The 27,067-nt window shown below is 39.4% G+C and overlaps 1 protein-coding gene across 4 annotated transcripts in view; it reads left to right on the forward strand.

Annotated features, from left to right (window-relative positions):
• Window positions 1-27,067, forward strand: part of SPAG16 (sperm associated antigen 16) — a 368,224-nt gene that overhangs the window by 178,585 nt on the left and 162,572 nt on the right. For 3 of the 4 annotated variants that reach the window (XM_085065720.1, XM_085065718.1, XM_085065719.1), the window contains one exon: window positions 19,439-19,624. The exons of the other annotated variant lie outside the window; for it this stretch is intronic. In XM_085065720.1, coding sequence (XP_084921846.1) covers window positions 19,439-19,624 — 186 coding nt within the window. The remainder of the gene's footprint in view (window positions 1-19,438; window positions 19,625-27,067) is intronic. 4 annotated transcript variants of the gene reach the window in all.

A 27,067-nucleotide genomic window follows, 5' to 3' on the forward strand; every position in this document is an offset into this window, starting at 1 on the left:
ATGTTCCTCTGCCTTTCACAGTGTTGACTGAAGATTGATTGCTCTTAGTATTTTGTACATCTTAAACTCTGTCCCCGTGCCAGTGCACATAACAAGGAGTAATAAGCTTTTCAGGTCTTGCTGTATTCATTTTCTCCCTGTTCGTGCACTATGGCAAACACAGTCCCATTATTAATAATACTGAAAAGTTGATTTCTTGTATTAGACATTATTTGTCATATGACTAAGAGCATTGGAGTCTACCTAGAGAATAAGAATATGAGCTCTCCTGCTCTTTCATCGTATGGATTTGAAGCTGAATTAATAAATGAACGTGAACACTGAAAATAAAAATTAAATATTTAGGTTACAAGGGTCATGGAAATAGGGCAAACATGAATTAGATTTTTTGGTCGTTCTGTTGAAAAATAGGACACCATTTTACTCTCAAAACTGAAATCCATTTGATAAGGCTGAGCTTCTATATGTTGAAATTACTTTGCATCAGATTTGTGAGGCAGCAGTTTAAATAGAGTTCTTTGCTGTTAATATAATAAAGGTCTGCCAGGCTATTCACCTGAGGCTCGGTTATAAAAGGAGCATTATTAAGCCTTCAACCTTGTATTTTCACTGTGTTTATTTTATGAGGCAATATTAGCTCTCTTCTTCATGAGGAGGAAATGTATCCTATTTAATTTCATGGTTCCTCCTGATTTCTGAGTTTGTAATGAGCTAGCAAAGGCACACACAGTCCCCTAAACACAAGAAAATCCCCTCCTTATTTTCAAAACCTTGAGAGGAAGGAGTCACACTTTCTGGGATGAATTAAACATGCACTTACTCTTTGCTTGCATCACTTTCTCCTATGAAAAACAGGCTTTTTCTTAAGATGCTTGTGTTTCACAGTGTTCTCTTCTTCATGTCTATATCCTTAGAAATAATTATATTTAAAAGAAGAAGATAATATTTAACATAAATAATTGTACATAATAGAGGAGAAGAGATATGGAAGGTCCAGCCTCTTGTTTTAGGGTGGTAGGAAAATTTGTCTATTACTGAGTGACAGATTTCAGAGTTTGTGGGTGCTGGACTTGGTTTAAACTTGCAAATAAACAGAATGCTGCCTTTGCCTCTTACCTGTTGTGAATATAAAACTTAGCACAGGGGAAGAAAGGGAAATACAATTAGAAGAGCATGTTATCGTTTATAAAGCTGCTGGGCATACTAATCAGATTTCGATAATGCATTGTTACCATGACACCCACTGACTCAGAGACTCAAAACTATTTTCTCATTAGTCTTTGACCAGAATACAGTCCTTTCAATAGGCTTTCCTATTTCTCATTCAATTATTGAAATTAAAATGAGTTGAGGTACATCATTATTCTCTTGCAGTATAAATTGACTCCTGCTGAATGCTCTGGAGTGATTCAAAAGCAGTGCTGTTAAAATATTGTCTTCTGTTACTGCATAAAATATATAATGTGGCAGAATACATTTAATCATTTTCTTTTTTTCTTTTTTTTTTCTTTTTTTTTTTTAGGATAGGACACTTTTAGGTATCCGTTTTTTCTAGAAGTAAAACCAATTAAGTAAAAACTAAGAGTGCTAATAGATTTTTTTTCTTTTTTTGGAATCAAATGTAGACAACCTCTAGTTTTGTTCCCATTTTAAAGATTTAAAATGATGTTTATCCAAAAGTGGAAAAGAAAAATATTTTTGTGCTTTTGGTCTACTAAATTGTGATCTGGATAGGACTTCCAGATAGAAGTATCCGGATCTGGATAGAGCTTTTTGTCCTCAGAAGATCACTTCAGGAGATTTTTGTCAGGAGAAGATCACTTCTCCTCTGTGTTCTCCTCTCTCTGTGAAATCAGATTTAGAGCAATCTCCACCTCTGGTCTGAGAAGTGGTGTGTGTGCAGCCACACGTGAGTCTGCTGTCAGATCATCTTGGTGCAGCATCTCACAATAACCTGACACCCAGGCACTGATGGTTTGAGGAGAAACAAATGTGGGGCTGTGATGGGCATTTAACTGAGCTTCTGCATATACAAATGACTTAAAGTCTGGGTTTCTATATGCTCACAGAGTATTACTTGAGCAGGAGTCTTTCTCATGGTTGTTTCTGTGCCACCACTGTGTAAACGGGTAAAGTTGCCAGTCTCACCTGTTGCCGGGAAGATGTATAAACTTGAAGCTAAAGTGCTGTTGGGTTTATAAATCCCCAGTGTCACCAATAGCCATGGGAGAATGTGGTTCTAGGAAGTGGCAATAACAAGGGAAAGGTGTGTTTTAGGCTCTGGAGCAGATATTACAGAGAGGAGGATTATTTTTTGGAGCTTTCCCAGGACTGATGGACCACAGTGTCCTTAAGCATCATCACTGAGCTTCAGGGACAAAGGGTTGTTGGATGGAGGAGTCTTTTTCTCCCCCTCACTGATGATGTGCTTCCCTCCACAATGACTTTTTTGCTGAAAACCACCTCTCTTTCAGTAGTGATCAAAGCAGGGTGAGGTGAGAGTGTGCTGAGGCTCCCAGGCTGCTGTGTTGCTCCTGGGTCTGGGTGGCCCACGTGTTCTCCCTGCTGTGGCTCCCAGGACAGGAGATGAAGGGCAGCAGCCTGGCTTTGTGCATGCAAGGAGAGCAGAACAGCTCCCTGTGGATCTGAGAGTAAAACATTGCCTTAAGCTTTTAAAATAAAAGTAAAACTTCAAACGGGTCCTGTCATCTGCAGTGTGCAGCAGCTGGGAGGAGGGAGGAGAACAGTGCTTCCTTCTTTGAAACTCAGGTGACTCCTGGTCAGACTTCGAAAACAAACAATGTTTTTACTCTGGGCTGGCTGAACACTGCTTTGCAGATGAATTAGCTGTTTCAAGCTGCTGTCACTGCTGAAAAATGTAATATTTTTCAGCTGACCTGTTGTAGATGTGAAGGAATGAGGGAGTCAGAATGTCTCCTGTCATAGTCATAGACAGAGGCTTCGTGGTAAGAATCTAGAGAGCTGGGGGAGAGCTGTGCAGTGCACCTGGGGGTGCCAGGTGACTCTGATATTTGAAATAGCAGGCAAAAATCTGCATCTTCTGCCAGTTTCCAGAGTAAGCTGAGAATGTTAAAGCTGTACCTTTAAGGACCATACTCTAATTACACTAAGATATTTCATGGCATGTACTAGATTTATGTATCTTTGTTACTAACCTTCCTGGGTGGCTGAAGAATCAAGCTCTGCAGCGCAGCAGAGGTGTGTGTTAATGTCTGATAAAATCCCAGTGAACAGTAAAATATTGTATTCTTGCCCTGCATGTGGGCTGGTACAATATGTAATGTCCTTAATATATTCATAAATATTAATCAAGACAACTCTTCTAAAATGTTTCTAGCCCTTTTCATGCAAACATTGTCTGGTTCTGTGGAATACAATGAATTTTTGAATTGAAGAGAAGTACAAACTGTAGGTTCTTAAAGCTATTTAAATCTTGTACTGAAAGTTGTCAGATTTTCAACTCCTTTGTAATGTCCTGTTCCCCTAAGAAAGAAGCAGAGTTTCTGCTGTTCTTTCTGTTGCTATTGCAACTCTCACAGTTACTGAGGAAAGATATCAAAACTGTTATCAATTTATTATTATATAAAAATTGTTACAGCAGTTATCTTTAACTGTTTGGATTTTCTGTACGTTCTGTTGCTACTGGAAAACCTGGAGGCAAGTATTGCCTCCTCACCAATTAATTGTAAAAAATTAAGAAAAGATAGGAGAAGTACATTCATGCATCAAACATGGAAGTAAAGGCAGGTAATGTTTGATACCTTAGAAAAAGGTGCCAGTGAGGGGATGCAAGACAAAGATGAGGTGTTGGGCTGAAAGAACAACCCATGTTATTCCAGAACAGAGGCAGCTCTGGGTTGTATTTCTCAATGCTGAAGGAGGTGATGTTACTCAGATGGAAATCTGTGCAGGGATAAAGGAGAAAGACAACCCCGTAGAGAGAGAATAAGCAGAATATATTGAGGATGGATGTGAGGAATTGGAGAGGGATTGAATGGGCAGTGGAGGGGATGGCAGCTCCAGGTGGGCTTGAATTCACACAAGAAGCTTTTAGGGGAATCCTGTAGCACAGGGCAGCAGGCTGTGGGTGACTGAGCACTGTGGTGGCCTCTCATGACCAAGTCCCACATGTTGCTGGCAAGTCAGAGTGAGCAAGAGGGACCAGGATAATGATATTTGCTCAAAGTTTTCAAGAGCAGTGACTGATAAATATGAAACTGTGTGTATAAGACTCTATCAGAGTAGAAATAATTTTCTCATCATACAAAAACTCTTAAAAAAGTTTTCATAAAATCTTTTTAAAAAGCAAATTCCTGATCAGAATTGAAGTCAGGATAAACTTTAAAGCTGAAATGAATTTTTACCCAGGTATGTCCCTGATTTTATTTTTTACATTATTTTAACTTTTTTTTTTTTTTTTTTAATCTTGTCATTTGTGAAGAAGCTATCCCAGAGATGATTCTGTGTGGATAAAGGATAGATTGCAAAGCCCAGCAGAACAGTAATTGAGGAAAGGAGGCAGGGTGTGGAGAAAGCTCTGAGGAGAGATGGGAGCAAGGCACTCCCAGAAAGGAGAGGCAGCTGGCTTTGATCCAGCCAGGCTCAGATGTTCTGAGGCAGCAGGCACAGGCTGACACTGCTCCTTGCTCACTGTGTCTCACAGGACTCTGTGCTTGGAGAAGGAGAGAAACATTGAGGAGCAAAAATCAGACTTGACAGCTTGGCAGGTCCAGGCACCACTTCAGAATTTCACAGTGGACATGCTTTTGTAGTTTGAGAGCTCACAGTGCTTTGATTATCAAGGTGAATTACAAGGTGTGTTTCTTGATTCATCCCCCACCTCTGCTGCTCGTGGCTCCCCACAGACTGCACTGCTGAGGAGCTCCCAGTCCTGGGAGGTGCTGATGCATCAATCCACACCAAGTTCTTGACAATCATAATACCCTCAGGTGTCAGTGGTGAGAAACATCTGCAGGGTATTTAGAGAGTCACACAGAATCTGATACTAAAGATAAATGACTGCTTTCTTCTTAGTTACAAATTGCAAATAATATTTTTTAAATAACTAAGATGGTGCAGGGCCCACCACGCCTCAGCAAATGCAAAACACTTGATGACATACTGAGAATTATCTTGTTACTGTGACTAAGGTTCCTTAGTCACAGTAACAAGATAATTTAAAAAATTCTACTAACATCAAATACATTTCTCCTTGTACTTTGATAATTCCTAATGTCAGCTGTGGCTTCGTTTTTATTTCTATGAGAAGAAACAAGAATTATCTGTTATAGCATTTTGTTTAATGTACTGGCTTCCAAGATTTGATGCTGTAGTTATTTGGTGAAACTAGGGGGACTCACAGAACAAACAGTCACTGCTGAAGTTATGATTCCAGGATCTACAAAATGCTGCTACAATCTAATGTTTGTTTGTTTTAGTGAAATGCAGCAGCATTTGTCTGCATGGAAACTGTAATTTAACATTAAGCAGTGGGATTTGACTCTGCTACTGCAGGCTCTTTCTTATTCAAGACCTTCCCATATACTTTTGGCAGCAAGGCAGAGCTCACCCTGGTGGGTGAGGCTGCTCAGGGAGCTGCTGGGCACACCTGGAGCCAGGGAGGAGGAGGAGGAGGAGGAGGAGGAGGAGGGCAATGCCAGCCTTCATCCTCCTGCCTGACCCCTGAGCCAACCACACTGAGAGTCCTCCCAGGGAAAGCATGTGGAGGGTACTGCTAATAAAAGGACAGTGAGCTACAGAACACGGGTTTTTTGCTGATTTTGGAGTTGTAAATGCTGAGATCCACATTATACATTAAACAAGGCTGAGACTTGAAAGCCACCAACTCCACTCTAAGCATTAACATAAAAAAGAGTTGTAAGACTCATGTTAATCACAGAGGTCTCTGCTGGCTATCAGTGGAATAGAATTATTTTGATTTGTGCCTTGAAATAGTCTTTAAAACCTAATTCAGGTCTCACTGCAGTTTTATTTATCCCTTTACTGCTATTGATAGCTATTAAAGAAATGTGAGATAGTCTGTACGTTCTACTTAGGACTTTGGAACACTTATTTAATGAAAAGACATAATGATTTAATTTTTTTGTGGATGTTGAATTCCTGCATAGTTGAATAAAGCCTTTAGTTAAAAGATTACATATTAAATTTTCCACGGGTAAGAAACTTCTTTTGAGTGGCACAATTAGTTTTCAGTCATCTAACTGGCTTTATGTAACACATCATATTTAGCAGATGTGACATCTGTTAAGGTGTTTCATCAAACTGAGCTAACACAGGAGGTCAAAAGAAAAAAAGTTATATTCATTTATTCTGCAAGGAAAAACACTATTTCAGAAGTCTTTTATTCATTTCCCCAGTGTACAGTATTCACTGTGTGCTTGGTGTTTTCAAGTATAGCAAAATTTTAATTTCAAAAGTAGCTTTATTTATTTCAAAATCTTCTATAAGCTTCATGCTTTTTATACAAGGAAACATTTTCTTTCAGACTTACAAAGCCTACTATTTTTACCTCACAAACATGTTTGGGTGGGCATTAGATTTCCTTTGGGATTCTCAATCTCATTATTTTTATCAATAAAAAGCCTCTGCTGGACAAAGGAATAAATCACATATAAATGAAATATGAGAGATTACATGAGAAGCTCAGCTTTTGCTTAGCCTAATCCAATATCTTTGGCCAAACGTCTCAATGTCAAAGGCTTTATAAGTATTCTACAGGATCAGTCTGGCAAAGAGAAATCAATAACCAGGTAATAGATTTGATTAAAATTTTTTCCCCTTCCACCCACTCCCACAAGCCAAATGTTTCTACCCATACTAATATCTTCTGGCATGTGGAACTGTTGGTTATTCTCTGTGGAGTTTTGAGATGTAAATATACACATAAAGTATGTTTTAATTTCAGAGAGCTCTGTTAACTATTGGTGAGGATCTATTTCAACACAAAACAGTGTTTGTATCTCATTTTCTTTAGAGACTCAGTTCTGCAATGCACCTTTGGAAAATATGGGCTGATAACATCTGTAACTTTGCTACAGATTTAGATCCTGATTTGTTGTTCAGAAGTTGCCTTTTTTCTGCTACTCCAGCTGAGGAGAATTTCCTCACACCAGCTGGGGCTCCCAGCAGATGTCCAAACTTCTGGAGATCTCCTTTGTTGCCAAATCCTCAGGTATCTCCTTCACCCCAGTGCTTCTCCCCTTCTGGCTCTGAGGTGGTTGCAGTGGGGAAGGTTTGCCTTCAGAATTACTCATCCTTAGGCCATCAGTGTTCTGCAAGGATGTTACCTCTGCTTTAAAGCAGTAGTTTACCCTATCCATAGAAAGACCAAGAAATGTTCCTGTTGTATGGAACCTGAAGAGTCTATCACTGCATTGATTTTAGAGAGCAAACAGTGTGCAGTTGTGGTTACTGAATAGGCTTCACTTTTCATCCAGAGTGACCAGGCTTTAATGAAAAACTACCTTTGGCTTGTATTTCTTAGTTGGTGGAAATCCTGACCACTCCAAGTTAGTGATTCACTAATAATATCTCCATTACAATAATTCAGCAAGCGGCAGGAGAGAGAAGTGCTGAGGCCAGTTGGAGAGAGCAAAGGGAGGAAATGGTTGGCAGAAGCAGCAGTCCTGCTATTGAACAATTCAAATGTATATTTGAAATAACTACAGGAGGAAAAACCATTGTAGTAAAATGCTGCCCTTCACTGAAAGTGCTCTGTAGTTGCTTTCACAGGTGGCTTTACAGCTTTACACGTTTACTGAATTTAAATACCAGTGATTGAAATCCTGTTGATGAACTAATGCCATTTCTACTGATTAATTTGCTGCCCCTCCATCACAGATGCAAAACATTTCTTTAAAGGCTCTTTAAAAAAGACCTCAATCTTCATACCCACAGTGTGTGACCTTGGATACATTAGAAATCCTAATGGGGATGAAAAGTTAGGTAGTCTTTGTGTAGGATTATTTACTTTATTATTTAATTACCTTAGCTTCATAATTTATCATTTAAATGTTATGCTTGCCCATAAGGTAGTTTTCAAATATACTGAATGCTTTGCTTACATAGATGACATTATTTTTCCTAAGTGATTATCTTCTGTGCTACATTCTCCCATTGTCTGAATTTTAGACCTGAAAACAGACATATTTAATATTGGGAGCTTTAAACCAATCTGATATTAGTTGTAAAGACGTTGTGATTATCAATTTCACAAAACCAATGTCAAGTTTAATCTTTCTCTTTCTGACAAAAATTTATTTAGTTATTCAGATCACTATTTTGATGTGATTGTTTTGACTTAGAAATTGCAAGGAAACCTTCTGATCAGCTGTGTGGGTAATTAGATTTGGTGCTTACTTGAAAGAAAAAAAGTAATTTCTATATGATAACCATTTTGACAGAGAAAGGGTCTAGGAATATGCAGTTGAAATCTCTTTATAGTGTATCAATAAAATGGGATATTTCTAAACCTATTAGTTTAGCTTCAGTGAAGCCACAAGTGTGTTTTGTGAAAATTTTGCAGAAATTTGCCTGTTCTACAAGGAGTTCTTGTTCTTTTTCCTGCACATCCTCCTGATTTTTACTTCCTGCAGCTCCTGCTGCCTGGGAGTCACCAGATGCAGTTGAGTTTTGCTGATCATTTATTTAGGCTGTGAGAAAAAACTGTTGTTCACTGTGGTGGGTTCAGATTTTGAATAGTTTGGGTTTTCTTCAGGCTTCATCAGCATTTTGTGCTGGGGAGCTGGAGCTGCAGAGAAGCTGCCATCTCTGCGGGGCTGGGGAGTCTCAGTTCAGTGCTCTGATCCTGAACGTGTTGCTCTCACTCTGTTCAGAGTCGTTATACACGTCAAAACATCTCTCTTAATAGAATCTCTTGTGTTATGTTTGTCTGAGTGCAATTATAATCTCCATGCCTTTAACATCCTCGGTTCATTATTACTTTCTTCTGTGCAATAAAGGCAATTGTATTTTCCCTCAAGTCTGCTGCAAGGGTTCTAGTGGAGTGGCTAAGGAGATATCTGTGTTTGTTATATTGTTAAAATGAGCCTTTCCTAAAGCGCAGCTGTTAAAATAACAAACATTAGTGTTAGAGTTGACTAGAGAATGGCAATTCAATTGAGGCAATATCTGAGATATTTGAATTGGAAATAACCCCCCAAATATTCAGAGTGTTTACAAGATTTTGTCTGGAGCACAAACTCCAGGTATGAATTGCACAGCCATTTATTTTGTTCCTGTGTTTCCCCTCAAGCTGTGTGGCTGCAGTAATTTGGGGAAGTCCAGGTACAAAACAGCTGCAGCAGCACAGGTAGCAGGAGGAGCTGTCCAGCTGGGAATGAGCATCAGGACTTGTTTGACTGCTGAGGGACATGGATGTGGAGCCAAGTTCTTTGTTTGTTGTGGTTGTTTTCTTTGCTCTTGAGTAGTGTGTACATCAAACAAGAGGGAAACAGGGAGAAAGCCACAGAGCTTGTGTCCATGGTTCAGGTCATGTTTGAGTTAGGAAGGGTTTTCTGGTGTCCCTCCTCTCTTGAAGCAGTCAGGCTGCACAGCCTTGGGATGGAAGTTCAGTTTTCATGCAAAACCTTTCACTGAGAGGGTGGAAAGTTATATATTCACTATTCGCTTTGCTGTTCTGCTTTCTCTTGTAGCAGCACAGGATTCTGCTCATGTTCAGCATTTCCATCCCTCCTCCACTGCCGGAGTTAGATTGTTATCGATCACCGTCTCCATTAACTCACTCCCTGCCCTCGAGCTGTGTCCCTGCATCCCCCGGGCAGCCTCAGTGAGATCATCACTTGCCCGAAGTGCAAACACTGGGCTCCTGCACTGTCCTGTGTGTTTTCTTGGCCTTCACTGTCAGGATCATTACACAGAGTGAGTTAAATATTCTTCCAGGGGCCTGGGAATGTTCCAATCCCAGTGCAGAACTTTCCACCGGCTGTGAAATCTCTGTGCACTCACTGAACCTCTCTGCATATGAATATCCAGCTTAAAAATGATGCTCTGTGCAAACATGCAAATGGGATTAATGACTGAGGTTCATTACTGGCTATTGATTGTGATTAGACATCACTGGACCACCGTTGGGGGATGATAATGGATTTAAAATGACTGATCCACAACTTTGCATTTCAGAGGAACTGAGACACAGGATTATCGCTGTTAATATAGGTCATAAATCTGTTCTGTACATGGAATTCATGTATCTGAACTCCTTCCAAACTACATTTTTCCCTACTTCAACAGCCCTTCATTAAAATTTGTGGATTTGAAGTCATTCCAATGGAGGAAAAATGACCCAGCTGGATGGGATGGGTGTTGAGATGAAGTATCACACAGTAATGGCACACTGTTTAATGTGTGTCATGGATATTGATTGGTACTGTGCATGATTTTATGTAGGCTAAATACAGTATTTAAAAAATTTAACAGTGTCTAGAAAGCCTTTAACTGTCACTGGATTGTTTGAGAGAAAGTGTTGGAATGGTACAGAATAGATCTCATTTGTGGAAAATATGGTATTTTTGCCATGTTTACTTGTTATATTTGATTTCAGGTAAAATAATTATTTCTCATGAAGTTAATGGTGTAAAATTTACTTGGCAGTGGCCTACAGGAAGGTGGCACAACTGGACCCAGGAACACTGTTTGCCTTCAGCATAAGCAGCCTTTGTAGCTGTTGGAGATATCACTGGCCAGGCTCCCTCGAGCTCCCTGCTTCAAACTGGAGGCAAGGATGCTCCTACCCTTGCTAAACAGGTGTCTGATTTTGATACGGGGTGCTGAGCATGCACTGGCAGAAAACTTTTAGTATAGGCATCATTTTTTAAAATGCAAAATAATTGGGACAAGATTATTCGTTGCTGTCTAGTTTTTGCCTCGAGCCCTGCATTGTGTAGTGCCTGCTGTCTTGCTGACACACATTTTGCTGCATCTAATCTTAAAGTATGGTAACTGGTTTATCTTTTGTCTTTTCATTTTCATTCCTTACCTGCTCCTCTTCCCAAGCCTCCTAAAAGGCATTTTATATATACTAAAAACTACCTTCTATCAGCCACCTAAATTATTTTAGATTCTCATTTAACCACCTCTAATTACACGATATTGGGTGACAGCTAACCCTTTCTTTATACATTAAAGACTCTAGCCTGCAGTGAAGAGGACCACACTCAATATTTTTTAGGGTGTACTGGATTTGAATGGGGCAAATTTGAGTGGTTTGTAACCTGCATGGAAAATAACAAGAAACCATTAAAACAACACGACTAAAAATCATTATAATGATCCTGAATGTAGAACTATAGGCTGTGCTTAGGGTGGGCCAAAACCTTGGGGAAAAGGAATATTTGTGCACAGGAAGAGAGCAGTGGGAAAGGCGGCAGGTCAAACAGGATTTCTGTGTATGTGTGTGGTCAGACACAGCAGATTCTCGTTCCAGTACTCAGTTCAGAATGGGAAAATTATTTAAAGGATGGAGGACTTGCTTAGTTGAAACTTGTTAATAAATGATTTGAATTTGTTATCTCAAAGTTGATATAATCACACCAGAACTTTTTCTGGTAGTTAGGAGCATGTTGTGTTTAAATGTTTGCAGTGTGAAACTGTCACTCTTGAGGTGGGAAGTAACCTCAAGGAAGTTTTCATCGAGAAGGTGAACATCATTAAAATAAAAGTTTGCTACTTTTGTCATGCCCAGTCCTGGTGTCTGTCTGTCCAGAAGCAGTCTGGTGCCAAACCCTTGCTTTCCTGTTTGCCCTTGCTGTCACAGCCAGCTGCCAGCCAGGCAGCACAAGAGGAAACACTTCTGCTGGCATGGGTCAGTGTATGAGCAGCAAATATCACAGAAAGATCTCACAATTAGGTAATGTAGAGTGAAAAATTGCCTCAAGTTTTGCACTTGGCTTAGTACTCACTGACAGTTTTCTGAGGATTTCCAGCCAACAGCCTTATGGCAAAGGATTTTGCAGGGTGGTTGCGTTTTTCTTCTCCGACAAAAAGCCATGTGCGATCTACCATCTGCTGGTTACTGCCCTGCTTCCTGCCTTTGGAACTGCTGCCTTGGCTTGGAGAATGTCAGTTTATAATTGATTTTGCATTTTTAAAATTTAATTTTTTTTTCTCCTCACCTTTGATGATAAATGAGAAAAGATGGGGTATTTTTGTATTTCTACTGCTGAGTATTCTGGCATTCACCTTCTGCAAAAATGACATTTTGTCTATTAATAAAGTGAATAAAATTGGGTTTAAGATTATTCTGAAGGATGACACATGTTACAATTACTACATAAAATGGGTCTTAGACACATAGTCCACCAGGATAATTAAAACCCAAAATGAACCACAGATCCAAAAAAAACCTAGGGGTTCTTAATAAGAAGTGTCACTGTAAATAATTAATGAGTCTCAGAACTCCAGCAACAAAAAAGTGAGCTGTGTCTGAAGTCTGTTTCAAGGTTACAAAATCTTAGAAACAAAACCTTTGCTGCTGAGTGTTTTGTTCAAACACAGACTAAGAACATAAGGATGGCTCCCCATGCCAGATTTTTCTGGACCATCATCCTGCTCCCAGCAGTGAGTACCAGGGGATGCCTCAGAATGGCTAAGAATAGGAAAGACATTTGTGAGGTTTGGTCTTAGTAGCCCCCTAGAATCTACTTCTTGTTTTGAAGAGTCTTGAGCCAGATGCTGTTTCCATGTAGTCCTTGGGGTATTCATCTTCCAAATCTTTATTCCATCTTCCCTTGGACCTGCAGAGAGTTGGAGTCACATCATCCTTTACAGAGGAGGTGTGCAGATATCCTGCCTGGTGGGGAGGAAAATCACCTACTGTCTTTTCAATCATTTTAATGGGATCTTTTTAAATAATAAATTTACTCCAACATTTTGTAAATTCATCCCAGTTTTCACCTTCTCTGGTGCGAGGAAAATGAGGGGCAGTTAAAAGGTAGGGGAATAAAGAGGAGTTGCAATGACTGCACAGCTGAACTGATGTTTGGGATTTCCATCCCTTACATTGCTTTCAGTACCAACTGGAAAACAGAGTATTTAAGTACAGGACTCATAACCAAAGGTGGGCACCAAAGGTAGTTATCTACTTTCCTAAGTGTAACTGTCTGGATCCCTCATTTTGACCTTTTTTCCAAGAAACTGAAGCTTACAAAGATGTATTTCCCCCAGTCCCCTTGCACATGTTCCTTATGCTCTCTTCTGCTCTCTCTGGTAACTTTTAACTTACAAGGTAATTCTGGCAAAAATTGGAAGACAGAAGTCTGAAGGATCAATCAATTTTTTATATATTTATTTAATTAACAGATAAGATAATTAAACAAGTAGGCAAAAGATGCTTCCATAGGCATTTCGTGTTCATTAGTTCTGTTCTTTGTGGAGTAATTTTTTTCTAGGTGTTTCTTTTCTTTATCTTTCCTCTTTGACCTAGCATAAAACGTCAGCAAAATTCAAGTAAACTTTAGCAGTATTTGCAGTTCTTCTCTCATACTTTACTGTGCCTACTGTCAACCTGTGCTGATATTGCAAATAATATAGAAGCTTTTAGAATTTTTCTTTAGAATAATTGCATGAATAGAGGTAAATAAAAGAGACAACAGTTTTCCAACGAACTGATTTGAATACTGATTTTAAAGTGTTTTTCAGTTGTCATGGTGAAAGGTCCTTACCCCTGTAATGTTTTGGACTGCATGTTTAAAATTTGCTGTTGCTGATGCTCATGTTGTTTAAGCTCCAGTCAGATGCTGCCTCTTGCTGCAGCTCTTCTGGATGCAAAACTTGAACACAAGTTGTGTTTGGCTTAGTTTGGCTTTGAGAACTGCTGTTGACCAGCACTGTGTGTAAAGCTTTGCTCAACCCTTTTGGTTTGGGCTGGAGTTGCCTGAGGGAAGGTGCTGTGTCTCCATTTGTGAGCAGAACACTGGCCATGTTCACAGCCCTACAGAAATAATATATGTAGATATAATACATAATATATACAATAATATAAATTGTATATCACACAATATGTATATCACATATATAATTTGTGTATTTTTATATGTGTGTGTGTGTGTGTTGATCTCATCAACACATATAAATATCTCAAAGGTGGCTGTCAGGATGGTGCCAGACTCTTCAGTGGTGCCCAGCGACAGACATGGAGCAATGGCCATAAACTAAAACACAAACTCCACCTCAACATGAGGAAGAACTTCCTTCCATGGAGAGTAATGAAGCACAGGAATGTGCTGCCCAGAGAGGGTGTGGAGTCTCCCTTTCTGGGGCTTATCACAGAGCTAATGATACAAATGAATTCATCATTTATTTTGGCTAATGCAAGCTGACAATCTATGTAAATGTTGAAGGATGGGACTCGTGGTCCTGCTTGGCAGCTGATGTTGTGAAGCAGAAGAGCTTTTCTAGCTCAGTGTCTTCTGATGGAACCTTCTGATGAACCCTGGAGCAGCTCAAGGTTCAGATCTAAGTCCGTTGTCCAGAAATACTTGACCAGGAGCAGTGTTTGCAGCTGCTGTGACTGTTGTGTTAGCAGTGGCACATTGACAGGGGAGCACTGTAAGGAAGTGGCCTTCCTTCAGCCTCCTGAAATGCTGTCAAGTGACTCTGTGCCAAAGGCTCATGTTGGTGCTGAGTATGAGTCTTAATTATTAATGTGTCTACAACTTGGGGAGAGTTAATGGAGAGGAGTCATGTAGTGAAAACTGCAAAGCTGGAAGGAGCCGGAATGTGTAATGGAAGGAAATGTGTGTGTGTGTTTGGAATATGAGGGAGGAAAGATTTAAGGCTTGAGAAGTTAATGTTTCATCCCTTTTTGTGGAAAGTGGGATTAATGTCTCCAAAGTTTTTTCCACTCTAATTGTTTCTGGAAGGGCAGGTTTCCAGTATCATTTAGGAATATCAGAAATCGGCTGAATGGTAGAACTTAATGTCCATTTAATGTGTAAAAAAATGATCTATCCATAGAGGCAAAACAGGGGCTACAGGTGCCATGGGCTCTCCTTTGCCTAGAACTTTGGAAGACAAATATATATATATATATATATACACACAAATACTTTAATCAATACAGACATGTTTCATCCCATATAGTCCTTTGGTCTGCTAGAAAGTATAAACAGAAAACCCCCAAAACCAGAGCAAACAAGACCATACAAACCCAACTGGCTGGGATCCACAGAGCACCATGCACAAAGGTGCTGCCTCTGTGTGAAAACACCACATTTCTAAAAGCTGGCAAAATTATTTGTGAATGTGTTTCAAGTGAAAGAACAAGATAGGATTTACCTTTTTCTTGTCTCCTAATATCTTGCCTAGTTCTTTGATGTGTTTATTAAAAAATAATTAAAGTGTTTTATTCATTCTCCTCTGAGTTAGATATGTACACACTGCATAGGATTCGTTGGAGCTTTCCCTGTTAGTGTTCAGTCTTAAATTCAAGTACAGATTATGTATATAGCTGCTGATAATTAAGGCTGAGGTTCTAATGTCATATTTCCATGTGGTTTTAATATCAGAATCAGCACGCATTTTGTTTGAAAATCAGTCATATGATAGAGAACTGTGTACGTACCATACACGGTTAAACTGACAGCCCAAATCATTAAAATCAGCTGCTTTTCCTGATATATTTGTTTTTTTCCCTCCAAATGATCTTATAAAGAAAAATAGCATGGTAAAAAACTGCTGCAGCTGTGAGTAACAAAACATTATCTCAGAATTTGGAGTGTTTCTTTTTATCTCCCAGGACTGCAAAATGCTGCAAATCAGAGAAAGTGTGTCATTATTGATCAGCTATTAAGTAGATAGGGTTTATTCCTAATAGCAGCATTTTGATTTAGATGTCTGACTTAGCTTGACACAGCACTTTCCTGCTCATTATGTGTGTGTCTGGTGTGAATCCTGCTGTGTGCTGAGGGATTCCTTAGCACAGAGTGCAGCCCCTGGGCTGAGGCAGCCCTGACAGCCTTCATTCCCACCAGCACCATTTGTGCTTCCCAGAAAAGCTGGGGTGAAGTTCCTACATGCAAAACTGCAGATCCCCTTCCTTCAATGAGCTGATGCCTTTTTATGCACAGGGAATACTGGGGAGCTTGTGTTGCAGGGTGCTGGGCCACTGGATCCCTCTGCTCCTGAGTATTTTTCCCTCACTTCCACTGTCAGTCTGTCCCTCAAAACTGTTCCCTGATACACTTTTCTTTTCAATCACCCCTGGTTTTTTTCCTTTGATCTGTAAGGAGTGCTAAACCTCACTTGTAACTCGTTCCTCTGCTGCAGATTGCCAGATTGAATCCATTTGAACAACCTTCCTGCTCATACCTGTTTTCTGAAAGATTTTCATCACTGCCTGGATGGGGTATTCTTGAAATTCCGCCCAGGGAAGCAGTTCTTCGTGTAGCATTTTGAGGATTATATATTAAAAAATGCATAAGCCATAAATCTCTTTTTGTGATTCACAACAGTGGCAGTGCATGTTTCCCTTGGAATCAATTGCAGATTTCATCAGTCCCACTTTATACCTGCCTCTGAATTTGTTTTAAGCTCTTATTTCATAAATGTATAAGGACTATGATAATCTGTCATCTCTCTAATTTTATCTATCTCCAGAAGCAAGATCTGGCTTATTAAAAGTGCAAGTGCTTCATCAAAAAAAGCACATTCATTCCTGGCAGCTGGAAAAAATTAGGGTCTCCTGTGAACCCCTACTCAGACTTCAAACCTTTATGCTCTGCTATATGTGACAAAAGGTTCAGAATTATTCCTGGGCAACGTTAAAAAAAATGTTGAGAGATTAATCTCTCAAAGCTTTGTCTTAGGCATGGGGGTGTAACTGCCTTAATGAATATTATAATGATATTTTCACAAAAAATAGCAATCTAAACCGCAAGTGTTAAAAATAGTGAAAAACTTGGGTAGGTGATCTTTCATAATGGCAAGTTCCCCCTTAAGATCTATCAGGTAAATGATGCACATATTTCAAGCTGTCGTAGGAGCTACTTTTACCAAGCAATTCAGTGGACATCTATTGGAAAAGGAGGAAAGGGAGAATATAAAATAAAAGCGTTGACACCACAGGTCCCAGACCTTTTTTTTATAATAAACTGCAGCAGTGAATTAAATATCACTGAGTGTATTCTTACTTGAAGTTTTACAGTAGTGCTCAGGATCAACCCTTGAGCTGTTTTCAGTTACCACAGTTTTATATCCAGAGATTTGGAAGAAGGATTTCTACTGCCTGTGATGGGACCTTTGCCATTATTCAAATAAAAGAGTTTATTGGATCCTAAGGGCAAGGTCATCTTATTGATGTTGCTCAGATAACAGCAGAAATTGGTCTGAAAACCTGCGGCTTAACTATTTTTGACCTGTATTTTTTTGTACTATCCCCAGACATTTTTCCTGTTTTTTCATTTTTGTTTTGCCTGAAAACAATTGAAACAAAGTTTTGCTTAGAAAATGAAAACCTCCATTATTCCTGAGAAGGCTGCATTAACTTTTTTTAATATTTCTAAAGAGTTTGGGATGAAGGCATTTTAGATGGCTTGATCTGACTTACATATCTTGATAGGAATTATATTAAGAAGCCAAATTACAGGATACATGGAGACATTTATGGCAGTGAAGCCCTGGGAGCTGTGAGCATGGATTTGGAAATTAAGCCTCTGAAATCAGTTGGGAATTATCTGAAGGGCTTATTGAGCATTTGATCAAGGGAGATTCATGAATTTCCTATACTTGGATTTTCAGCAAATTCTTCTTGTGGTTATTTGACAAAAACTCTCAAGGATGCAGAACTGTTCTGAATAAAGAGAAATGTATCTCACGAGTTTAAAAGCTGGCACAAGGATAGGAATCAAATGCCACTTGCAATATGGAGAAATTAATTTCTGAGTCCCAAAGGGATCTGTGCTGGGACCTAAGTTATTAAGATGATCTTGAAATTGGGGAAGGGAGTGAGGAGGATGAGTTTGCTAATTAGCCAGGGCAGTGAAAAGGAGCGTGTGAAGAATTGCAGGAAAAGATTCCAGTCTCAACTGTTGATGTGATGGTGAAGCAGGAGCTGAAAATCAATGCAGGTGAAGAAAAGATAGGATAAGAATAGATAATATGTAATTATCTGTGTCTAATTATCAGCACTCAGGAAGGAAATCTTGGAGCCACTGTGGTCAGTTTGCTGGAAGTTTCTGTACCGTAGTGCCAAAAATGGAAATTAAATTGAAAGAACACAGAATAAACCAGGAAACCATGGCATTGTGTACCTTCCTTGGATACCTGTTCCTTCCCTTGGAGCTGAAAGGCTGCTGAGAGAGATGGGCAATGTGCTCCAAGGGCTGGAATCACATCTGCACAAGGAATGAGTTGGAATCTTCATCCTGGCAGTGGAACAGGACAGGACATTGTCCCACCACAGCTGGTGCCTCACTTAGATGAAGTGAAGGTGTATGCAGTGTTTGCTTTTAATCACAGTGGTAGAATTAGAAGCATCAAATGAAATGAAGTAAGGTACCTAAGACCCCAGAACAGCTTTTCACACAAGGCATAATTAAATTTTGGAATTCATTGACATAAGAGATTGAGGGTGCCAAAGGTTTGCATATGTTCAGAAATCAATTACTCATAGGGGGGAAAAATAATCCGTGGATTCTTCTTAAGCACAAAGAAATCCTGAGCCACAGGGTAGGTCTGAGAAAGTTTAATAAGAGAATCACTTCACAGACTTTTTCTTATTATTTTATTAAGAATCCCCTACTAGTTATATAAAATGTTACAGATGGACTCTTAGTCTGAAGCCATATGTCCATGCTTAAAGGAAAGAGAATTATACTGGTTTATATCTCAGATTTGGCCAAAAATGTCTGAGCTGAACTCTGTATTTTTCATTTATGTAACGTATCAATGACCCCAAGAGACAGTGGATGTGTTAGAGTGTTTATACAGAGTTAGAAGAGACAAAATTAGATGCTTTTAAAAAATAGTTTATATGTTGAAAATGGTGTGAATTTGGGAAATAGAAAAATATTCTTACCTGAATCTATCTTACTTTGTTTTGAAAGCAGTTCTCTGGGCTTACATTATTTTACTGATGAACTCATAAATAGGCCACAAAAAGTAGGAATGTAATTTTTGAAAGCCTTATTTCCTTTCCTGTGGGAGATAGCTCCTTTTCTTTTGATAATGTATTAATACATGGCCACTTCATCTGTGATGTGTCAGAAATCTCTGCACAGCAAAAATACAAATGTTCCCAAAGATAATTTTTTGTTCACGTGTATTTTGAGGTAAAAATCAACAATTGCAGCTTAGCCTGTTTTTCTAAAGAGAGTTGAATTCTTTAGCTTGGAAATCCCTCACCTGCATCACGGCTCAGAGCTGATTTTCCCTGGAGCAGTGGCACCCAGCTGGTGACATCGAGCGGGGACAGCACGGTGCGCATCTGGGACCTGTCGAGGCGCGGCTGCATCCTGACCCTGCGCGGCCATGCCCGCGGCGTGCGCGGCTGCTGCTGGCACTCCTGCGGGGACTTCGTGGCCTCTGCCTCCATGGACTGCACCAGCAAGATCTGGGATGTGCACAGGTATGCCTCTGGCCTCATTGATACCTTCATTAACAACCAGCAGTTGTGTTGTAGCTCCCCATGGGTTCGTGGAGTTCACTCGGAGAACACAGCAAAATGAAGGCACTGCTGGAAAAACAGCTTTAATGGGATTGACTAGACAAAGGCTTTACTAAAACTTTACTAAATTAACACAGTGCCATCATGAAGGTATTTGCTTTCACTTGGCGTCTCTTATTCTACATCCCTGTTGTTTTTTTTTTTAAGGTAAGAGCTTTGTGGAACTTCAATGTGGAATTTAAATAAATAACTGAATAAAACTTTCAGTAAGTTTTCTATATACTGCTTTGAGCTTATAAGTACATAACACTCTTTAAGGTTAGCCAAGTGGAAATTTATTTTAGTCATTATCTGTGATTCAGCAAGGTGACTCCTGATTAATAAATCAATGTATACCTTCTTTATTATCCAGGCAAATGCATTTTTATGAAGGTGCTTTTAGAATATCAGTGTATTTGTGCTTACCAATTAATTATTAGTTTCTTAACTCTCTCCACTTGTCTTCAGTTTTGATTAACTTACACCTTAAAGAAAGGAATGGACATTCCTCTTTCCAAGCTATCTCATCTAGACTCCTGAATTACTGTACTGTACTAGGTCTGATTTTTAACAACTGAATGTCATCAGTCCACAGAGAAGTTTCCAGTCTTATAGGCCTTTTCCCAGGTTCTTTATTATCCAGTCCTAATGGATTTTTCCATTTCCTATTGGTCTTTTTCTTCCTTTGCATTTGAATGAGGTGAAATACTCCTTCAAGCTTGTTGGCCATTGCAGGGGAAGAAGCTTCACTGAAAAAGTAAGGCAAAATTTCTTCTTCCATTCCTTTTTCCTAAATCCCTCCCAGTCTGCTGCAATTGCTGTGAGCTCCGAGTGGAGACTTTACAAATTGTTGTAATTCATCCAGATTTCTTTGAGAGTTAATTAAAACTCTGCCAGTATTGGATTTCCAGTCTTGCTTTCCAGTTGTGAATTGAGGAAGCATTAAATGATATTAAAAATACTGTTTTCAAAATGGGATGAAAAAACCTATCCTTTCCTGAAATATTCCAGATTATTTTGGCTAAAAGAAAAACTAGTTAAGGTTTGGCAAAGTTCAAGCCAGCTGAGAGGTGAGTTTTATAACAGAAATAGTCAGCCAGTTCTGAGACAGATGATGCTTCCACCATTACTATCAGTAATAAGAATTAATGGTCAGTGTTTTCCTCAGGAATAGAAACAGCAGAAATCTAATGTATTGTTCTTAACCTCTTGTAGGTTTTTAATGCTTTAATCATCCTTTATGGCATATTCATGACCTTAAAGAAATAATACTAATAATAGCTTTAATTTTATGTCTGAATGGGTTTGAATTTGCATAGACAAAGGTTTTGTTTAGACATTTGAAAATGCCTTCTCCACCAAGGAAGCTTTTGTAGTCAGAGGAATCAAAGCAAACCTTCACCACCAGCCATGGTGCCTCCCACTCACACTCATCACCAACTCCCATTTCTGCCTTCAGTCTATCTGAGCTGTGCTTTGCGTTTGAAAATAAGAGAGTAACATCACAACCATGATGTGAAAGGCTGGATATCAGGGTAGAATTACTGGAACCTGAAGTTATGCAAAATCTCAGTAGCTAATGGCAGCAGGAAGTGGCATAAAAATGTGGCATAAACTGGTTAAAATAGGAGTGTTCAGAATATGCAAAAAGAAGCCCCACTGGGAGCCCTCACTGCTGGGTTTTTAGTGTGTTCCCAGTAAAAGCCCATTAGTGGGTAATGTTGCATTGCCTCAGCCCAAAGACCAGGTGAGTTGTGCTGAGGTGTGTCAGGTGAGTTTGTAGAGCTGTGGGTGGTGTAGGCACTTGGTATAAAATGAGGACAGTGCAGAAATGTCGCACTCCTGAAGAGCTTCTCCAAAAGGGGGTTGATGGCAAGACATGGCTGTTTCAAACCTAAGCCATCCAGGCTCTGCAGAGCACCCAGCTGCACTTGGGCCTCATGCCCATGTTGGCTCATTCAAGTGAAAAATCAGCCTGGGCAGGATGTACAGCAAGATTTGGAAATAAGGGAAAGCTACAGGCAGATTAATGAGGTTGGTGGTTCCCACTGGATTGGTAAATTGCTGCTGTTATATTTGGAGCTGCTCTACAAAAGAGCCTGCAGTGAGTTTGGGCTCATTAGTGCTGATTGCTGAGCTACCTGGCTGAGTTTGCAGCACTGATCCCAGCTGTCCCCAGGGTGTCCCCTGGGACTGTGCCACGAGCCTGGAGCCCTCTGGTGTGACCACAGCAATGTGTGCCCTGCTGCAGCCTCCCTGCCAGCCACAGTGGAACATGGAGCAGCTTGTCATGCTTTGTGATGCTTGGAGAGTTATTTGTCTCCCCATCCCTGCAGAACAGGTGCTCATCCAGGTGTCATCAGCAGCATTCTCCCTCTCCAGGTGCCACAGACTGAGCAGGGGACAGAGCCCAAGATAACACTCTTGTGGCAGGATAATAATCAGTGATCACAGTTAATCTAGTGGTTTTATTCTTTCCACTAACAAGGAATTAAGATTTTATAAATGAGAGCTGTCTTTCTTCCTTAATATTACATATTTGGATGGATGCCTGCTTTCAGATTGAATGGGTCTGGAAAGCAGCAGATTGTAGGGGCAGAAAAGCAAGATGGATTTCAAAGCTATCACTGCCACCTCTCTGAAAGAGAACTGTTGTAAATAAATACTACAAATAAAAATACATCCATTTCTGTAGTTGGTGACAGTTAGCTTTTTATTTCCAGGCCTCAAAAGGCCACTTTTAAACATTAGAAACATACTTTTCTATAAATGTTGCTTTTGAAAAATAGACATCATTCTTTGTAGTTGTAAACTTCATGTCAAGAAACTGGGGAATCTATTTGCTATCTTTCAGCACCAAAATCCAAGGTGCAATTTGCACAGTCATGAAATCCATTATTGGAGTCCAAAGAATACAAGATGCAACATCTATTGAATTGGACAATATTGCCAGCAGTTTTAATAAATTACATAATTTTTTGCCAATGATAAGAAAATCCTGCCTACTAAATATTGAATTTTTATTGGAAAGTGAAACTACTGCTGGGTTTTTTGTTTGGGGTTTTTTATGATGATGATTATTATTATTATTATTCACAAATGTTTTTCTTTTGTGTATACTGAAAGTTTCAATCATATATCACAAGGCACAAATTACATTCCTACATATCTGCTATCTTCAAAGTTATCCCAACTTCTTAATGATTATGGGAACATGAAATTGGGGAAGAAAGGGAGAGGTTTATAATTTGTGACCAAGGTTTTACTCAGCAGCGTAACTCAGGTTGTAAATATACAGCCAGTTATGTTCTAGCTCAGCAGGCAGTTCCAGGGGTGTTTTCTCAGACTGTAAATTCAGCACTGTCAAAGTCATTTTGGCAGGATTAATTTCAATTATCCAGTGGTAAATATCATCAGAGATTTACAGCCTGATCTCTGATATGCAAATCAAACTCAGCATCATATATCTCATGTAAACACAGGAGGCTGTTTAGCTTCGCTAACATATGCTCTACACTGAATGGTAAATGCAAACATTGTTATTTATGCTTTGAGCTGGAGAAATTGTTTGCAGCAAAGTCAGAACAGTCAGAACTGGTTTTCTCCAGCTGATCCATTCTACACTCATTAGACCAATTCTCCATTTTTCTCTGCTTTCTTTCAGTAGTGCAAAATAGGACGAATTAGGTCACTGAGAAATGCAACTGTGCTGTCCCACAGCAGAGCCCAGGGTGAGCAAGTGTTTGTGCACTGGAGCCATTTCTGGTTGCTGTTCCATCATCCATCACTCATTTGTTTTCCTTTTCCATTAACATGGCAGTTTTTGTCTGCTCCCAGAAATTTCTCTCATAATCAGATTTTATTTTAAAGTTCTAAAATGTGTATTTACCTCAATCTCCAGTCATTTCTAGTATCCATTGGTACATTTGTTCAGGTACAAATTTTAGAAGTAACTCATCTGTCATGATCACTGGTAATTCCCCTGTACAAACTGTAAGATGGTGTCTGGCTACTAAATGATAATATGTTCTTTACTTACTTCCAAATACAAAAAAAAATTGACATCTTTTGCTTCTCTGCAACAAGACTGGACATTTTCACTTTGCCTAAGTGTCAGAAGTATATGACATTAATTACTAGTTTATATAAAATATTCCTTCTTTTGTTCTTAAGCCTCTTTTAAAATTCTTATCTCCTGTTGGGACGTGATAACTGCTGTTTATAGTTTTGTTTCTTCTCATAAGAAGTGTTCAATTTGGGAAAATTGAGGGTAAATAATTAAAGAAAGCAAGTAGGGATGGATTTTGTTTAATTAGAAGCCCTTCCTCAGCTACAGCTTTCCATGGAATGATACCATGGAAGGATACTATGCAACAATGGCACTGCATGTATTTTACTAAAAACATCTTGAGTGTGTGTAGTGCAAGACATTGTTAAGGTGATGTTGAATTGCTGTTATAGTTTGGCATGTTTATTTTGGGTTTTTTTCTCTAGTTTCACTAAAGTAATAATTTAATGTTACTGGAGTTGCCAAGTGGATTGTCAAACTCTGCTTTGTACCCTCAGAGCAATGTGAAAGGCCCAGGGTTTAGCCTGGCTTCTCCTGCCATCCTTCACATTCATATTCTGTTCCTTTGTCTTCCTTTTCCCTTAAGTAATGGACAGCTTTGAAATGCAATATTTACTCTCAGATTTGTAGTTATTTTTCTCCACACCAAATGCATCCATATCAGGATCCTGTAAAATCTCCTCTGAAGGAACTCGCCAAGATTTTCCAGTTTCAAAAAGGAGCTGCATGTTCACATTTTGAATCAGGATGAGGCTGTGTAGCCAATCCTTGTCCAAATACCCCATTTGAGGTGACACTTGTCTGACTGCCTGCTCAGTGGGACAGAAGCCACAATCTCTTCTGGCCAGATCCCACATTTAATTGATTCCAGTAAAAGTGGAGCTAATCTATTTTCAGAGAAGACAAATGTCCTCCAGGAAATTAGAAGGCAGGTAGAAGAACTCAGAGGAAATGTGGAAGGACCATTTTTGGGTAGTTTGTAATGTCTCTCCTGACAGCACAGCAGGAAATGCTTGCCATTTTGATAAAGGAGAATTCCCTTTGGAATCCTCCAAGGAGCACTGGAGAGACAAGCTGCTATTAATCCTTCAAATCAAAACCAGGCCTATGTTCAAGTCTCCAAATTTATAATTATGCTACAATTCCATAGCACATTTTTCAGGATCAGGAAAGTCTAAAACCTAGTTTTTATAATTCCCAGAGAGCCAATTGTAAAAAATCAATTTAAAAATGCGAATTATCAGGGAAAAAATTACATTCAAAGCAGAGCTATTCAGTTAAGGGGAAGATATGGCTAAATCTTCATAATACTCGATAAGATGAAACCTAAATTACAAAACTTTACAGGAAGTGTGGCTTGAACTCCATGTTGTAAACTTAAATCACACTGTGCAGTTAGTAGGAGACAACAGGCATCAGTAATGAGAAATTTTACTGTGGTCACATATTTGCAAATTCCAAATGCCAGAAAATTCTTAGCTGATTCCTGTGGAATGCCTAAGCTGGGCAAGTCGTACCATTATTTCCATTTGCTGAAGCTAAACAAAGAGGTGAGGTGCTTTACTCAGTGCCATGGGGTGAGTTACTACTGAAGCCATCATTAAAACCCTGATTTTCCATTGCTTGGTAACATTCAAAACATGTCAAAATTAGCTGTCTTCACATCTCCCTACTGGGTGAGAAGAAAGACAATCAGAATTGGATTTTCAGTAACAATGTAAATGCATGTGAAATAGATGTTCATGTGATGATTAATTGCTCTGTAAAACATGACAGGAGTTGGGTAACTTCTGCTGAAATATTTGTACTGCTGGCTGTTGGCTACTGGTCTAGATAAATCTGTGTTCTCTGTGTCTTTTATGGAACTTTCTGTGGCAATTCAGCCTGTGAACAGGATGCATATTTGAAGATCTTAGTAGATCTTCAAATCTACTGGATAAAAAATATCCAAAAAGCGATACCTTTTTTAAAATCTCAGAATATTTTGACCTTTTTTCCTAAAACATTGAATACACAGAAATGTAAGTGCTTTGCATCCTGATTTCTGCAACTGGTCTTGAACTGCACAGCACTGTTTTTGATTAATGGAGGGGGGAAAAATCAAGTTACTACTTTATTATTTTAAAACTGAAGCAGAAAATGGAGCTGCTTTCTAAAATTTCTGAGTTCTGCAGTTATTTTTAGTAGGCTTAGCTGAACTCTACCATAGTTCAGGAGCAGGAGGGATGAGGAAGGTAAAACTGAGGCTTCCTTCCACCAAATCCTAACCAGAGCAGCTGGCAGGCGCAGCAAGCTGAGTCCACTTGGACTGTGTGTCCTGGAGAGGGCTCAGGTGCTGGTTTTTTCTCTCTTTGACAATGTGCAAGTTGAATTCTTCGTCTTATTTGCACGTGTGCAGGAATTATAACCATGGCTTCTGCAAAATGTGAGTCAGATCCTGACAAGGTGTTTCCACTGCCTCACATTGCCAACTCAAACGCAGAGCAGCAGCACTGCAGGCATTCAGCACAATTGAAGGCAGACTATAGTTTTCCACTCCATATCCAGGCTTATTATCCAGCTGTTTCCTTTCTCCCTTGTGTTACATTCACTCAGCACTGGCAGGCTTTTCTTCACCTCAGCTGTTTTCCTAGAAATACTGACTTACAGTATCTCCAGCAAACCAAAAATGAGTTGTACCAACAGAGTAATTCACAGAGCAGTGAAAACAGTCAGCTATCATCACAGAACTTTGTGAAGACAACAGCTCATTAAAATGATGTATTTCCATCATCACATCCATATCCTGTCAGCACATTAGTGCAAATATTACACACAGTCTGTGATCCACATTCAAGTGGAGCCCTTTACCCAAAATCCCCATGTGCTGCAGCACAGGTAATTGTAGGTTGTTTCCCTGCTTGCCTCCCAGTGAACTAAAAAGAATAGGAATACATCTTACTATTCATAAGCAGCAATACTCTGACAGGCATATCCCCCTGAATGTGAACTATTTTTATCTGCTGATGTCTCCTGGTTTGAAATTAGATGAGTTGGTCATTTGATTTCAAAGTAAAAGTCTGCTGTAGTCGATGCCTTATGTACATTCTTCTTGGAATTTTTTGAGTTCTTGCCACTGGCTCCAGGCAGTCTTCAGACAGTGTGTGAGATACTTTTGGAGTTTATTTTTCTTTTCTTTTTTATTGTTTGGTTGGTTGGTTTTTTTTTTTAAGGGTTCTGATGTTCCACAAGATGATTTCCTCTCCCAAGTGCTGGAACTTTAGCTGTGCATCTTGTTTAGTTGTGCATCTTGTCCA

Source organism: Lichenostomus cassidix, chromosome 7 (assembly GCF_008360975.1).
Source record: "Lichenostomus cassidix isolate B80296 chromosome 7, HeHo_3.0, whole genome shotgun sequence".
NCBI classification, from domain to species: Eukaryota; Metazoa; Chordata; class Aves; order Passeriformes; family Meliphagidae; genus Lichenostomus; species Lichenostomus cassidix.